General features: G+C 37.4%; 1 protein-coding gene across 5 annotated transcripts in view; it reads left to right on the forward strand.

Moving 5' to 3' along the window:
• The window catches only part of LOC139947035 (brefeldin A-inhibited guanine nucleotide-exchange protein 3-like), a 42,739-nt gene that overhangs the window by 2,979 nt on the left and 22,271 nt on the right, over positions 1–17,489 (forward strand). The window contains exons 3-11 of one of the 5 annotated variants that reach the window (XM_071944856.1): positions 711–844; positions 1,228–1,362; positions 2,306–2,374; positions 4,760–4,873; positions 9,661–9,801; positions 10,287–10,311; positions 14,758–14,857; positions 16,129–16,257; positions 17,044–17,389. In XM_071944856.1, the coding sequence (XP_071800957.1) occupies positions 711–844; positions 1,228–1,362; positions 2,306–2,374; positions 4,760–4,873; positions 9,661–9,801; positions 10,287–10,311; positions 14,758–14,857; positions 16,129–16,257; positions 17,044–17,389 (1,193 nt within the window). The remainder of the gene's footprint in view (positions 1–710; positions 845–1,227; positions 1,363–2,305; positions 2,375–4,759; positions 4,874–9,660; positions 9,802–10,286; positions 10,312–14,757; positions 14,858–16,128; positions 16,258–17,043; positions 17,390–17,489) is intronic. The other 4 variants (XM_071944858.1, XM_071944857.1, XM_071944859.1 and 1 more) reach the window with 4 other exon arrangements.

Below are 17,489 nucleotides of genomic sequence, written 5' to 3' on the forward strand. Positions count from 1 at the left end.
CACGTGCAACACGCAAAGTTTAAAATTTCAGAACCTTATTTCGCAACAAAGTTTAGAATGTATTTTTTGCACTGTCCGTATACGGAGCGTGACACATTGACACTCACAGTACGCACTTTGCTATAAAAACAGAGGAAGTAGTATGTAGGTTTTTTATACCACCCTCCAGTTCGAGCATCTGTTTAGTGGATTAGCGCGTACTGGAAGATAAAGTTAATTGAAAACACACAGTTTTAATGTTGCCCTCAGAAGCGACTGAGATACCGTTATTTTTAAATTCTGCATTACTAAAAAAAAAACCAGTTATTTACAACTTGTTTTTGCAAAACAACAAAGTAGAAGGAGAGATTCTGTTTAAATTATAGAATCTAAAAAAAGACTGCTATGAAATTGCCTAATCTATGGATGTGAGCGTTGAATTTATTAAAAGCAAAGTATTTTGAGCAATGAAAAATAGCAAATAGGGCCATACATTTGTAAACATTATGAGACACAAAACACAATACCACTTTGCAGTCCTAACACTCACTTGTTCAATTGGCTGTAAAAACGGGTACTTCCGGGTAAAACCACCCCAAAATTTCCAACATGTGAATGGACTTGCAGACTTATACTGAAAATGTTTTGAGTAAGATTCATTTTCAAGATTCAATCCATGAACACATTATTGTTGTATGTAAAATAAATGACTTTTTGTTTGAATCTTACAGATGCATTAGAGTGCAAAGAATCGCCAGCCTCTCTAGGTCCAAGTGATCTAAGAGAGATCTGCCTCTTGCCGTTACGGCTCGCCTTGGAATCAAAGAACAACAAGCTTGCTGCTCATGCTGTTTCTGGCCTTCAGGTAGTTATTTGAAGGGCTCAATTTTTTTTTGGAAATGCATTAAACTGCAAGGCTTTCTAGTTCATTATTTGTACTGGTCCAACATTTATTTTACGAGACCAGATTCAAAATGAGATGAACGAGCACTAAGAAAAGATCTATCTCATTTGTCATGCTCAACAGAATTGAAAGATTGGAAAGATTGGTTGATTTCAGGGAACTTTTTGCAGAGTCAGAATTGGTAGCTCTGTCAAAAGCTTCCCAGAGATTTTAAGATTTTACAATCCATGGTGCCCTTTGGACCTTGCCCTCTTACAAGCTAAAAGTTTAGGCCTGACTAAAACTAATAAATGAAATAAAACTGATTGATTGATTGATTGATTGATTGATTGATTATTTCTTAGAAGCTGATATCTGATCCTCGCTTCAAGTCGGATCCATCCCAAGATGATGAAGAGCACAGATTACCCCTTCAGGTGCTTCAATGTGTTGCCTCATCCCCACAGCTTGCTGAAGATATCCAGGTAGAAATCCTAAAGGTACGTATGGGAGTACAAATATGATTTCGAACCCACAACCTTTGCAATTTTAGAGCAGGGTCTGACCAGCTAGACCACCGAGATTGCTAGATGCAATTTGAATCCTATATTTTAACAGTTTAATTTTCTATGAAAACTTGCATTGGGGAAAATATTAATTTTGGTTTATACCCATTATTATACAGCAATGTGTGTTAGCACTGTATATTCAGTACTTTCCCTAGCTCTGTGAAACAAAAATCACAGGCATTTTACTCGGGTGGGATTCGAACCCACGACCTTTGCAATTCTAGAGCAGTGTCTTACCAACTAGAACACAAAGATTGCCCGGTAGCTAGGGCAGTTCCAATCCTATATTTTAGCAGCGGGTACTGCAACGATTTAGGAGATGAAAATTTGCATCTTGGTAAAGAATGTTAATTTGGGTTTTACCCATTAACAATGACTGGTGTTAGCACTGTATACTCAGTACTTTTCCGAGCTCTGTGAAAAAAATCACAGGCATATTACCCGGGTGGGATTCGAACCCACGACCTTTGCAATTCTAGAGCAGTGTCTTACCAAAGTTGGTATCGAAGACAGAGACCGTGTTACCCCATAACTCACTGGATTAAGAAGCGGGAAAATATAATTAGCTGTTCAAAACTGTCTACCAACCAAAAAGATGATGGTATTATTGCACAAAAATTGTTTAATTTCTGGAAGGCTAATAAAAACAAAGATGAGAAAGACTCTGACTGGAGTTTAAACATCAGTCCATTAACTATTTTTTAGATTAATAAACATTACTTATATCTTCATGACCAAAATCACGAGTAAAGGGGTGTGTGCCTTTTGTATAACTCCTACAGTTTTATAGTTTGTCTTAGATTTTGAGGATTGCTAATTGAATATTCATGTTTTAATTTGCCATGAATATTCATGTTTTAATCTACACCAATAGATTCTCCTGACAGTGACTTGCTCCGCCTCCTGCTCAGTTAGTGCCCTGTCAGTCATCAAGGTGTCAGAGGTCAGTACTTAGTTCTTTCCTGCTTTTGATTGGTTATTTAGGGATATTTTGCATGTGGAGCCCCTCCCCAAATGTTTTAAGCCTCACTTATCTTTTTTTGGCCTAGTTAGTTTTAAAGCCTAAAGCCTGGTTCATACTTAACGTGAATGCGATTCAAATTTTGACGTCACATGGCTGTTTATCCAGTAATGTGATCCAGATTATTCATTGCGAATTTGTGACGTCATAGTTTTTACCGCATTCGCATATACAGGAAGTATGAACCGGGCTTAACCCTGTTGCTAACTGAACTTTTAAATCATCTCATTCAATGGGGGATTTTTAACAGAATTGTCGGTAGAACATCTCATATATCACACTCAAAAACGAAATCAAACAAAATGGAATCACTTTTGTCAGCATTGGTGATCTGTTCAGTCCATGTTTGTACAAAGCGCCCTATCACGTGATTCATTCACACATCATTGTTTTGAGAGCATAAATCCATATGTTTGGCGTACTGCCCTGAGTTTGTCCGTTACATTACCTAAGGGCCTTTAAAAGTCTAAGGAAGTCAATTCATTTTTAAAAGGTGTTTGCGTTTTTGAGATATCGCCGAAAATCTGTAGCGGTTATGTCCATGCAGGAGGAATAGTCCGTAGTTTGAACACACATAATGGATACATTTCATGCAGAAACGTTTCTCAGTTTGAAATGTTATTGAATTCTTTTGTTGGCAACTTTTTCTCTCAAAATGTTATGCATTATCAACAGCTGCAGTGCTTCTTATTGTCTTAATTGTCTTCCTTTTTGGAGTAATTACCAAAAGTATACTCTCCCTTTAAGTTGGTGCAACTTGTTCTCACTGATCTCCAAGCAGTCTTTGTGATTAGGGTGTTTCTTTAACCTGATCACCAACATTGTTGTATTGCTTCTTCAAGTTAAAGCCATTGGACCCTTTCGGTACAGGAAAAGAAAAAAAAGTTCACAGATGGTGAAAGACTTCTCTTGAAATATTAGTCCATGAAATGCTTTACTTTTTGAGAAAACGGTAAAACAATATAAATTCTCGTTAACAAGAATTACGGATTTGTTATAAACACATGTCATGACACGGCGAAACGCGCGAAAACAGGAGTGGGTTTTCCCGTTATTTTCTCCCGACTCCGATGTCCGATTGAGCCTAAATTTCCACAGGATTGTTATTTTATATATAAGTTGTGATACACGAAGTGTGGGACTTGGACAATACTGTTTACCGAAAGTGTATAATGGCTTTAAAGGATTTGGGTACTTTTTGTAACACAAAACACAATGTCCACAGATTTACATTAAACCTACACCGTTTGAAGATAATGATAGTAGAAAGCGTACCTTAAAATATTAGTTGCTGAGGTGTTGAAGTTTTTGAGAAATGAGTAAAACAATTTCATGAAAATGTGTTTTTACATGCTAAATTAATTTTCGTCTCATCATAACTGAGACGGAAATTATTTTCATGACATTGTTTTACTCATTTCTCAACAACTACAGCACCTCAGCAAGTAATATTTTCAGGGAAGCTTTCTACTGTCATTATCTTCAAACGGTGTAAGTTTAGTGTAATTCTGTGGACATGGTGTTTTTTTGTCCTACAAAAAAAGTCACTGTAAACCTCTATCTTTGAAGGTGCAATATTCCCTGTTGTGACTTACTATTTTATTATTGTGGTAAAGAAACTGAGAAACTCAATCAAAAGTGCCTTGCACTGTAGCATGTTGGCTTGAAGATGGCTTAAGGCCGAGTCACACTGCAGCGATAACAAAAACGATAACGATCATGACGCAGAGAGAGCGCATTCTATTGGTTGAATTGCTCCACGCAGAATACGCACACGCTCATTCAACCAATGGAATGCGTTCTCTTTGCGTCGTTATCGTTATCTTTCTCGTTATCGCTGCAGTGGGACCGGGCCTTTACAAAGGAAAGATGTAGAAGAAGACTGAGTTTTAGATGGGGGAGGAACACTTGCGTATGGGGACACTTTGATTAAGTGGGGCTGAGGGGTTGATGTGTCTATTGTCTGAAAGTTTACGATATTTCTCTGTCCAATTTGTCTTTTCTTATTACTGTGCCCGAATTTATCACAAAATTTTGTTCAAATTTGGGATGGCACCATTTTGTGTTCTTCCAATTTTTACTCACTATTTTGATCATATTTGGGAAGGCTGTTGCCAAAGGGGTTGTACGCATTTGGGGAGGAAAACCCACTGTGGAAACCTATGCAATATGGAGGGACTGGAACCTCAAATCGCATGCAAGGTTCCGGTCCGGCATTCAAACCGGGTCCATAGAGGTTGAAAGGCACGACCGATAAAACCACTAAACAAACGAGCCAACCTGAATGCCCAACTTGCCTCTCAACAGTTTTGTTTAACGTCACACAACTTGAGTAAGCATGACGTGCACAGAGCGTGTCAGATCACGCTGCTGCAGATCCTCAGTATACTTGCGCAGAACGCCACGCAACTCATGAAGCAGGTAATGCATCTGTCCGTCGATATCATGGTGGTGCATGGTGGACTGATGTCATGTAATCGCATACTGCATTCATGTTGTACAGTGTACATGTTGTCACCTTTCTTTTGTGTTTTGTTAACATTTCATTTTGGATTATTAATGTTTTTCGATGAGTCTTGTTCAATAGATGGGTTGCAATACGCGTCATCGACCGCCATTTTTGATGTATTTAACAAGTACACGTGCAGTCGTACACGTTGCACTTGTCCCTTGTTAATACATCAAAGATGGCAGTGGTTGACGCGTATTACAATCCATCTATATAGATTTTCAAGTGACACAGACCCTAAACATAGACTTTGTACGGTCACTGGCGACCGTTCAGGGCATGAAAGAGTTAACTGGTAGATCTTATTGTCGACCTTAATCAGTGGGACAGACACATCTGTCCGTTGATGTCATGGTGGTACACAGTTAACTGATATCATGTAATCGCATGGCGCATTCATGTTGTACAGTGTACATGTTGTCACCTTTCATTTGTGTTTTGTTAACATTTCATTTTGCATCACAAATCTCTCATAAATCTTGTTCAATAAAGGTTTTCACAGATATTGACAAATGACTCAGACCCTACAGAAAGATTTTTTTCTTTTTTTTCTTTTTTTTCTTTTTCCATAAGCCACAAAAAACATACAAATACAATAAATCACAGAAAAAGTAACCAACAGAATTGAACAAGAATGCCTAAAGGGCAGTAAACAAGAAAACCACGGACAGAAGACAAACAAAAAGGGACAACAAAAGGACAACCAAGGACTAGACAGTACCAACTAGACATCTAAACATCAGATAAACAATATAAATTGGGCAGAAAATTTTACAGAAAGATTTTGTAAAAAACTCAGCATTCACCCTTAGCAGTGGTCTGCTGGCAAATAATTTCTAAGGACCAGTCAAAAATCAGTCACAATGGTCCGACTAGCAAGTTCATTGCTTCCAAAAGCCAATATGTAAACTAGCTCAAACTTGTTCAAACAGGGGCTACAGGATAATCGCAATAAAACTAATACCTTTTTTTGGCCAAACAGACATCGTAGATACTGATTTATAACCATTTTACACTTAAAATTTGCATTTGGTAATAAATAAATCAAGTAAAAAATGCACCTCTCCGCGCGGCTTTTTCAGCCAAGAGTCAAAACCGGCTTTTCTATTACAATGATATGCAATGACCCCTTGACGTCAGTGGCGATTTTCCCCAATTGAGTGTGTACACAGTTCTCTATCTTTGACCAACTGAGGGCACAATTTTCCACATCAAATAGCGCCGATGACATCACGATTCCTTTGTCACGCGGGTTTGTTTGACCTCACGTTTTTCAGAATTTTAGCTTGGAGTGTTTCAGAGAAAAAACATTTTTACCATGTTTTAGCGCGAGGTAAGAGACTCGTTAGATGTTGTTTCTGTTTCCTATGGACTGCATCTATTACAAAAATGTAACAACTATATATTTCTGAGCATTCTGTAGCCACTGTTTAATACAGATTTATACCGGCATTGACACTCGACACAAACCCCACACACAGATTTAGAAAAACTCAGCATTCTCCCTTAACAGACTACAGTGGTCTGCTTGCCATTAATTTCTGTGGACGAGCGACACATGTAAATTAAGTTAGTAACCAAGTGAAGCTTGATGTCATGCATGTAAGGAGGCAGCTGGTTACTCCATATTAACCTTACTCAATCTTTAATTCCTATAAACTGGATATCATTCATGGTCTATGACCCATCCATTGTACAGTCGAGTGATAATAGCGTTGAGTGCACAGGAAAAAGGCATAAGGCTCTATTCCCCCATCTACCGGCCACACTATAAAGTGTGTTGTCCAAGTAATAGGCCTAGATTACAGAAAATCGTTAAAAAAACAAGCAAAAAAAAAATAAATAAATAAAAATACACAGTCCACGCTAAACAGAAAACATATTCAAACAAACTCAGCTAAAAATCTTGTTTGAAAGCCATACTGGGTGGTTACTTATTTTGTTTTGGGGGTGTTTTTTTTTATAGATATGGTAGCATAATTGTTATTTTGTGTAATATCTTGTCTTGATGGGATGGGAAAACGAAATGCATGTGGACACTTACTTCAAAGTTCATACTTGCCTTTCTTTACTAGTTTGTAAAAATTGTAATTTTATGTCTGATTATTTTTGCATGATGCTGTAGAATATGCCCAAGTCATTAATCCAGGTAAAATCCATTGCAAGCACTTGCACAATGCCTAAATAACTCAAAGATGCACACTCACCAATCGGAGGCATACATTTCTACTCAGTTTTGAAGTTTAGATACTCACTTGTATAAGTTTAAGCTACTCACTTGTGTGAAGTTGAGCTACTCACTACTCACTTGTGTGAAAATAGGCTACTCACTTGTGTGAAGTTAAGCTATGTATTATTAGCTTGTTTGCAGTTAAGTTACTCACTTGTTTAAAAAAATAAGCTACCCACTTGTCTGAAGTTAAGCTGCTCACTCAAGTGTGAGTTCAGCCGCTCACTTAAGTGAAGTTATGGTACTTACTTGTGTGAAGTTAAGCTACTCACTGGTTTGCAGTTAGGCTACTCACTGGTGTGAAAATAAGCTACCCACTTGTGCGAAGTTAAGCTGCTCGCTTGTGTGAAGTTAAGCTATTCACTTGTGTGAAGTTAAGCTACTCAGTTGTGTGAATGTAAGCTATTCACTTGTTTGAAGTTAAGCTACTCACTTATGTGAAGTTGGGCTACTATCTTGTGTGAAGTTAAGCTACTCACTTGTTTGCAGTTAAGCTACTCACTTGTGTGAAGTTGGGCTACTATCTTGTGTGAAGTTAAACTACTCACTTGTTTGCAGTTAAGCTACTCACTTGTGTGAATGTAAGCAACACACCTGTGTGAAGTTACGCTATTCACTTGTGTGAAGTTAAGCTACTCACTTGTGTGAAAATAAGCCTCTCACTTGTGTGAAGTTAAGCTACTCACTCAGGTGAAGTTAAGCTACTCATAAGTAGCAGATAATTGGTAACTGGTCACAAACTGTGCACATTTTTTTGTAATCTGATAAGCAAAACTGTGTTGTGTTTAACTAAAAATGCACTTCATTGGTTCAGTTCATTGGTTCAGTTTGTATCATGTGACGTAGATTAGATACACTAAACTAATATCTGCCTAACCATTCATGAATTTGTTACCCATATCCATCTCATTCTACTTTGCTGTCTTTAGTAGTGATCAAGTGGATAAATATAATAAAACAGTTTTATCAGATTGAAGTGACAAAGTTAGGAATTTTGTTTACTTAAAAAAAAAACATCAGGCATACAACTTTATAGCCTTTTATTTGGCTAAGTGTCATAAAAAGGTGTACACTTCAGCTGTACGCAATTTTCGGAACCAGGAAGTGTATTTCTTTTAGTATAAAAGTTTTAGGTTGGTGTCGAGAGAAGGTAAAGTACATTTATTATGCAGAAATACTTGCTTGTGAAGTGGCAGAGTTTACCTGTTTGACATTTTTTTAAAACTTTCTAAAGTGGCATTTTCCAGTGAAGCACTTCAGTGGCTATTGACAGCTGTATTGTCTCAATGTTTAAACTCTGCTGTTACATGTAGATGAACTGTATATACTTTGCATTAGTTATGATATGAAAGTTGCATGATGTAAGACACTGAGAAGGTTTGCAGTTGCACCATGAGGATATCTCTTAGCTGATAAACCTTATACTGGTAAAACAAATTTCCATTGAGTTGACCAATCGTTTGAAACCATTCAACTATTAACTGCATGGGTTTTGAATGGTGGTATGGTAGTACAACGGTGATCAGAACTAATTGTGGTGCACGGTGTACACATGCATATGTTAATAATAATAATAATAATAATAATAATAATAATAATAATAATAATAAACGAGACTTATAAAGCGCATTTTACAAAATTCAATGCGCTGGAAGAGTGCTACGGAAAAGACGATTATGAGAATAGATGTGTTTTTAATTTACTCTTGATCGTCTGGAGTGTGTTGGTGTTCCGAAAATGTTCACTTCATTTTATCGTATTGCAGGCTGGCATAGATTCTTTATCATTAAAAACCATATCAGTCTGTAATTTGCACATATCGCCCTGATGAACTAGCTTTTGTACGGGGAGATCCCTGCTATTGTTTGATAAGCACAGTGTACATTGTATGTGTAGGCCTGGGGCCAATTTCATAGAACTGCTTAAGCAAAAAAATTGCTTAAGCACGAAGATAGCTTGCTTATTTTACACATGTTACTGGCCAAACTTCATGCCATATATACATTGCTTGTGACTGGTATTTAGCTGTTGTTTGCTTAGCATAACAATTGAGTGGAGTCTTGGCCGGTAATCTGATTTTACTAAGCATGATTTTTTTTGCTTAAGCAGCTCTATGAAATTGGGCCCTGGAGGCCATCCCCTCTGTTGCCCTAGTCTTGGCCTTGATCTGATGCTCCTTGAGAAGTTTCTGTAGACTTAAAGATTTCCCAATGGAAGTGCCATTTGCAAAATAAAAATGGCCTTTCCCTCTCATAGATGAAACTCAAGGCCTGCATGTGTACACAGTGCTTGCCCAGTCTCACAGGAAAACAATCTTGTAAGTTCTTAATAATTGTAAGTAACAGGTTCTTGTCTGACCATCCAAAACATGAAGAGATATTCCATGATGTAACATCAAACCCTTGATTGTGTCCACTTCTTGTGATGTGATTTTTGTTGTTATTGTTGTTTATGTTTGCATGAAATCAGCTGTGCATGGAGTGTTTCCAACAGAGTCCTCATGCAGGGGTTCGTGCCATCTCGACCCTGGCCGTAAAACAGACCCTTGGATCGTTCAGCGTCACTAACAGAATGCCTCAGGATATCGCACAAAATGATCAAGAACCAACGGTAAAGAAAAAATGCTTAGATTTCAGATTCAAAATGGCAAAAAGGGAAAATCTATTTCGTTTCATGTCCCAAGGAGTACTTGAAGAAAATGATGACAATAAAGTTATTCAAGATATTTGAGAGAAAAGACGTCTTTTTAATAAATAATACCAAACACTTTTGAAGTACATAAAACAAAAAGTTAATTTGTGCTGGATACAAATTTATTAGGAAACCTATAGTAGCAAGACAATTAAAACAAAAACGAACAGATATCATTTTCCATTGTATATCGTTGTTTTACCTCTAAATTGGCTGATTGATGACATCAATGCATAAGGTCGACTGCCAGCTGCACAAAATATTTTGTCTGTAAAAATAATGATAGATTTAGATAAACCCTTAATGGTAGACCTTAGTTTGCCAACTCGGCTTTTAGAAACCTAACTTTTAACTGCAAGTTTTTTGTTTCTTGTTTTGCGTTGCTAACACTTGGTATATGGCAGCAGGATGCAGTGACAACGAGTGCAGGTTTGTTACGTGTATTATGTGTAATGGTTTTGCTTTAAAAAACCATGGTCTTGTGTTGGTCTCTGGCTTAAACTTTGTGTCAGCCATCTTTAATCCTTTCTTGGGCCCTTTTCAAATCCATGGCTTTGGCTTTGGATTTGGCTTAAGGCTCTGTTCTCTCATCTGAAGCCCTGAGCACAGACTCAAAGCACGCACAATAGACCGATTTAGTAGGCTCCACCCTCGACGCAGGTGTGAGCAGGAACACGTGAGGCTCTCCAATGCCTTTCTGCACAACTCTGCCGCAGGCATGTGGGACCTTAGTGTCGGACCTTCGTTGCGTTGTGATTGGTCAATACGCAATGGGGCGGAGCTTAATGGATCGGTCTATTAATTGAAGGCACCCATGATTTCCTTTTTTTTGCAAGAGTAGACCATGCTTAAGCCAGATTCATCCAAAGCTGTGATTTCTTAAAGACCCTGTGTCCGTCTCATAAGTCATTTGTTTCATCTCACCGTTAGGAATTTTGTCTACTAAAACCATGCACAGGCATACAAATTTATAGCCTATTATTTGGCTAAGTGTCATAAAAAGGTGGACACTTCAGCTGTGCACAGTTTTCCTGAACAAGGAAGTGTATTTCTTTTAGTAAAAAAACCCAACAAAGTTTTAATTTGGTGTAGAGAAAGTACATTTGGATTTGTCATTTGTTTCATCTCACCGTTTCTGTACATCAAAGATCCACAGACTTTTATGTCGGCAACCCAGTAAAATTATAGGCAGTTCAGAAGATAGAAATCACAAATCGACTTTTGTTTTCCATTATGTTTTTAGTATACTTCTAGTATAGGGCTTGTACGCTGAAAATAAAAATCAAATGTTTTTTGTTGTGCTTAAAAAAATACCTGTTTACTTTGACCATCTGTTGAATGAACGTCAACAGATTTTGAATTGATTTCCAATGAAGAGTTGATTGGTGATCCATAAATAGTAAAGGTTGAGAGTTTTTTCTATTTGCATTTGCGGTTTTGCAACAGCACCTGTGTTCTCCTCCTGGCCAAACGTCAGTTTAAACACATGAGGACCATGTTAAGATAAGCACAACAAAATTATACTTACCATAATAGGGATACTGGCCAAACTACCATGTCACATGTACAATTTTTTGACTGGTATCCTGCTCATTTGTGCTTAGCAGATCTCTATCGAGCCTACCAAATCACATTCGCCATATCAACTCACTCCAGACACTCAAATTTCAAGCACATCTGGGCCCAATTTCATAGAGCTGCTAAGCACAAAAATTTGCTAAGCATGAAATTTCTTCCTTGATAAATAAAGATTACCATCAAAATTGTTAACGTGATTTTCTGGATAAGCAAACACTACAGCTAAATAGCAGTAACAAGCAATATGCAACAAATGTAAATTTGGTTGGTAATCCTGTTTTTATCAAGGAAGATATTTCATGCTTAGCAAATTTTTGTGCTTAGCAGCGCTATGAAATTGGGCCCTGTTCCCTTCTCGCCTGTAAACTCTTTTTTCTTCTTACCCTTTTGTAGCATTCTTTGGCAGTCCATTGTACATGTGTAGCTGTAGAACTGAGTCTGACTTTGAAAAAAAAAATTATTGAGCTCCCACTGCTTAAAGGAACATTACAGAATTGGTCTTTGCTAACACAACAGTTGCTGGCAGTGTAAGCACATTATGTAATCCACCATATACATAAACTGACAAACCTGTTGAAGTTTGAGATCGATCAGCCATCTAGGTCACGAGAGAATAGTGACAAACCGATTACAAATTTTGCATTGCATCGATGCCAAAATACAAATGAATAAAACACTCACTGAGCGATAAACTCCAAACGCGAAGTTAGATTATTTATTTCTCATTAAATATGACATTTCAGACAGAAATATTTCAAGGGATGTTTTCAACTATCATCATCAATAGACCGTGTAAGTTTTATGTAAATCTGTGATCTTCACGACTTTTGTTTCTCACCAATTCTGTAACGTTCCTTTAATGTAAACCACTGATTGTGTTTCTTCAAGTTACAAGTGCCATACAAATTAATTTGTAGAATGCTGAAAGACACCTTAAAATATAGAGTACTGGGAAAAGCTGGGGACCAGTAAAAGCTGCTGAAGCTGGAAATTATGCTTAGCAATTTTCTTAGCAAACTTTGTGAAATCATAGAATGCTATGGGGATCACCTTGGGAGTGTCAGTTATAACCATAGCTCTCAGCGAAGTCAAAATATGTTAAAATATGTCAACAAACTTTGTTTGAGTTTATTGTTTTTTGTTTTCATTATTATTGTTCATGTTGATATTTTGTTTATTCTTGTGATAAGTAACATCCTTTTGCAACAACTTTTCACATTAAAGCATCAGTCTCACTCAATTTAATTTCATTGACACCTTTAAAGGGAAGGTAGAACAGTATCATAATCAGCTTTCATTCTATTTTACTAACATGTGGGAGGGGGGGCTTGGAAAATTGAATCAGTCCATTAATAAACCGCAAGGAAAACTCACCGGGTAACTATTATGGGTAACTGGTGACTGGGAAACGAATCTATTTGGGGTATATTGGGTGGAAAAAAAATTCGACTAGAGTTGGGTTTGAACTTGCGACCTCTAGATTTACATGCCAGTGCTCTATGGGGGTGCCAGTCAGAAGTCGTACTACGACAAATGTAAATTGTCCCCAAAACTGTTTTCTTTTAAAGGCACTGGACACTATTGGTAATTGTCAAAGACCAGTCTTCTCACTTGGTGTATCTCAACATTTTTATGCATAAAATAACAAACCTGTGAAAATCAAAGTTGGTCGTCGAAGTTGTGAGATAACTATGAAAGAAAAAACACCCTTGTCACATGAAGCTTTGTGCTTTCAGATGTTTGATTTCGAGACCTCAAATTCTAAACTTGAGGTCTCGAAATCAAATTCGTGGAAAATTACTTCTTTCTCGAAAACTACGACACTTCAGAGGAAGCCGTTTCTCACAATGTTTTATACTATCAACGTCTCCCCATTACTCGTTACCAAGTAAGGTTTCATGATAATAATTATTTTGAGTAATTACCAGTAGTGTCCACTGCCTTTAAAGAATGTCCTAAACTGTTAATGCATTTTTACAATCACTTCTAGCTGGAATTAACCAAATTTTCTACCTTCTTAATTAAATTAAACATTTTCATATAAAGTTGTGACAATTTTTTATTTGATGTTATTTTTCTTTGCATTGCATGATGCTAATTTGGATTTTTTTTATCAGTAAGTGTTGTTTTAATTTTCACTTTCCTTCTTTAATTAAGTCACACATGTTTTGAATTATTTACACAGTTTGAAGCTTTTAAAATTGATGTGTCATTTGTCAGCATTATCTTACACCTCTGGTTTAGACTGTCATAGCTCAAAATGGAATGGTTAACTCTTTCATGTACTAGCGACTGGTTTGAATCCCTTCAGAAAAGTAGTTGTAAAATGAAAAATAAAGATCGCACAATCACACAGTTTTTAGAATGGGAAAGAGGAATCTTAAGGGTGCTTTCATAAAAAATAAAAATAAATGTTTGATGTTTCTGTATCATCAATTAATCACTGAAATAAATGGTATCAATATAAACCACAAGGGAAACTGACTGAGAAATAATAAACGGTACCTGTACATGAACGAGTTAACCAGCTGTTACAGACAGCTGCCACAAACAATTGGAGTAAAAATAATTACTCCCATTCATCTAGATTTAACTTCCACTGTGGTTGTTTAAAAAAGTTGGTTAATGTGAACATGCGTCATTCACAGTCATTGAAACAGGTGTAGGCTACATCTTGAGAAAGTAGAACTAGCTTTTGCTAACTGCTAACCAACCAAAGAAACTTGTGGTATAAATGCAAAACAATAGTTCATGGCCGGACGTTTCGACTCAAGGAGAGTCCATCTTGAGGGCTTAATGGTTGTGTTGTCATTTAGCCAGGAGAAAGAAACTAGGGTCCAAAACTTCAGGCATTTCACTTGTTTTGCCTACTACCAGTTCAAATTTTGTTTTTAGGTCGTTAGTTAATGGTTGAGTGAGGGCCCAGTGTTCTTCATGTTCATCCAATATACTATTTTCTTTTTTTCTTGTGCTTTCTTTTGAAAAGCATTTGGAAAAATAAATAAACAAAATCCATTCATTCCTAGTTTCGCATGAAAACACCCACTTTCCCATTGGCAACTACATAAGGTCATCGGTACAAGCCCTATGGGTTTCTAGATGGCTCTCCGCTCACTATGTACTATTTGCTTCAAAGCCAGTATTTTATGACTTGTTGTTTACTTGAATTTCAATTAGCTTGTTTACTTGAATTTCAATTAGTAAACAAACACAAACAAACAACAAACAAACAAACAATACGCAAATTTCATGTAAGATTTTATTTTTTAATTTTTTTTTTATTATTGTTATATACAGTTAACAACAATCTTCATGTTCCTGGTTCGACGCTAGATCCACATGAGGCTTTTGTGCAAGTCCTGCAGTACTTTTGCTCCAAGCTCAATGACTCACAAAGGTACAGGGTGAAGAGTGTGACCAAATAATATTTTGTTGAATGTTTTTCATAATGATATTTTAACCCTTGTGATTTGCCTGTGGATGTCTTTCACGGGACTCGGGGGAAAGTATTGAGTATACAGTGCTTTATACATATCGGTAAGGGTCAAAACAAAACTATGGATGGATTACACATGACGTCATTGATCACCATGTTTGATTTAAATTAATGTAGAAGTGCACGTGTGTACACACTTGCACAATAAGTACAGGTTATGTCATTTTTTTTAAAACCACACTTGCAGACATTATTGGAGCTACTGATCGAAACGTTAATTTGAAGCCAACGGTTCTTTCCAGAACCACGTGAACTCGTTTAGAGATTATCATTACGTGGTGTTACTGCAAACCGTTACTATATATAATAGTACATTTGATATGTAATAATAGTAATAATAGGTACAGCTGTCACTTTCAGCAAAACTTTCATTTTTAAGGTAGCTATAAATAGTAAATTTATGGGTAAAACCATGTCTAAAATAAGTGTTGGTTCTGAGAAAAATTGTTGTGAGACCAAATTAGAACCAACACTTCTCCCAAAAGAGATTTTATGCATGGTTGTAATAATAATAATAATAATAATAATAATAATAATAACAACAAATTCTTAATAACCGTCTTATTGCGCTTTACATGAGTGCCCTGCCGTCGATTTCACCAAACTCTTCCTAACTTAGGATGAATGTTGTCAACCTGTTGGTTGTTTTTTATTCAGATTAAAATAAACCATTAACAATTATAAAAAAAATTAATCTTAGGACTTAGGACAGGTTGAGTTCCGTATCCAAACACGTAGGAAACATTGAACCCATCCTAAGTTAGGACGGGTTACTCGTCTTAACTCGAGTTAGGATTAATCCTAGAGTTACGTGAAATCGGCTGCAGGTCATTTGGCCAACAACATTCCTTTAATCTTTCTCAGCTCCCTGGGGAGTATAAAACCTGGGCAACCATAGCGCCTTAATGCCCCAAAGGCTTCTACCCTAGCAGATGCCCATTTATACACCTGGGAGGAGAGAAGCAATTATAGCAAATATCTTGCTCAAGGACACAACTGTCATGACCGGTATTCGAGCCCACACTCTGATGACTTAACCACCAGAACTTGAATTCAATGCTCTAAACCACTTGGCCATGACACCCTACCCGCAAGTTTACTATTTATAGTTACCTTATCATAAACACCCATGAAAAGCTTCAACCATCACTCACTTTTTGTTTGTTTGCTAGAGCTTCACAAGGTCACCATGGCAACCATGGTCAGCCTCTTCTTACACTTCAGCTGGAGGCGGTCTTAGCGATGTTGAGTAACGCCGGCCCTGAGCTGAGGGAGAGTCCCATACTTGTCAAGGCCATCTGGTAAGAAGATAACCTAAAGTTTCTCCTAGTAATTGTTTTAAAAATCGGGCAATCTTGGTGGTCTAGTTGGTAAGACACTGCTCTAGAATTGCAAGGGTCATGGGTTTGAATCCCACCCAAGTAATACGCCTGTGATTTTGTTCACAGAGCTCGCGAAAGCAGTGCTAACACACGTCAGTGATGGGTAAAACCAAAATTAATATTCTTTATCCCTGATGCAAATTTCCATCTATTCAAACAAAATTCTTATCTTCACTTTTTATTTTTAGAAAGACTCTGCTAGGATTGTACCATCAGGGCCCAATTTCAAAGAGCTGCTTAAGCACAAAAAGTAGCTTAGCACAAAATAAATATGCTTACCAGAATATATTTAACGACCGAAATACTATGTTAAATGTACCATTTGTGACTGGTATCCTGCTCATTTGTGCTAAGCAGAAAATTGTTAAGCAATATTTCCTGCTTAAGCAGCACTAAGAAATCGGGCCCTGGAAATTGATTTTCAAATATGTTTTTGCCCTTTGGAAAAAATCAAATAAACTGTTATTAAATAGCCTGAAAAGCATATACCATAGTAGGGCAGCCCTTGTTCTCAAAAAAAAATTGTTCTACTTTCTTATATGGACAAACTATCATGCTTGATTTATTGAGAAAGACTTTGCATTTATACCACAGGTGATTTTGGCTAGTGAGAAAGTTTCAACAGCTTTTTATTGTTATTGTGCTTTTTTCCCCCTCCCTGCTTTTTTCTTAACTTTTATACATTTTAAAAACTTTTCTTCACAGGCAACAGCTTTGTCCGAGCCTCATTGCCATTCTCGGCATCCCACGAGATGAGAAGTCCATCGTCTCTTCCCATCACCCAGCCACGCCCGCCGCCTCACCAAATCACGAGACCAGCCACGCCCGTCACTCGGGCCTCCAAGATCAAGGGCGTGGCTCTGGGGGTTCTGCGACCGCACCAGCCACAGGTAACTCGTCTGCGAGGATCGTGTACAGCATCGCAACGGAGTTGGTGCGTCTTGTAGGAGGTCTGGAGTCTATGAGGCCTGTTCTGGGGTCTCTGTTCCATAGGATGCTCCTCTATCCTCCTCCAGTACACAGAAATGAGGCTCTGAAAGTCTTGAAAGAGGTTAGTGAACATTTGTGGGATTGACAAAGGCCTTCTTATATAGACTAATCCAAGCGTCAATGGGAGATTTTGTGACCCTAGGGGGCAGCAGACTTACCAG

Source organism: Asterias amurensis, chromosome 14, assembly GCF_032118995.1.
Source record: "Asterias amurensis chromosome 14, ASM3211899v1".
NCBI classification, from domain to species: Eukaryota; Metazoa; Echinodermata; class Asteroidea; order Forcipulatida; family Asteriidae; genus Asterias; species Asterias amurensis.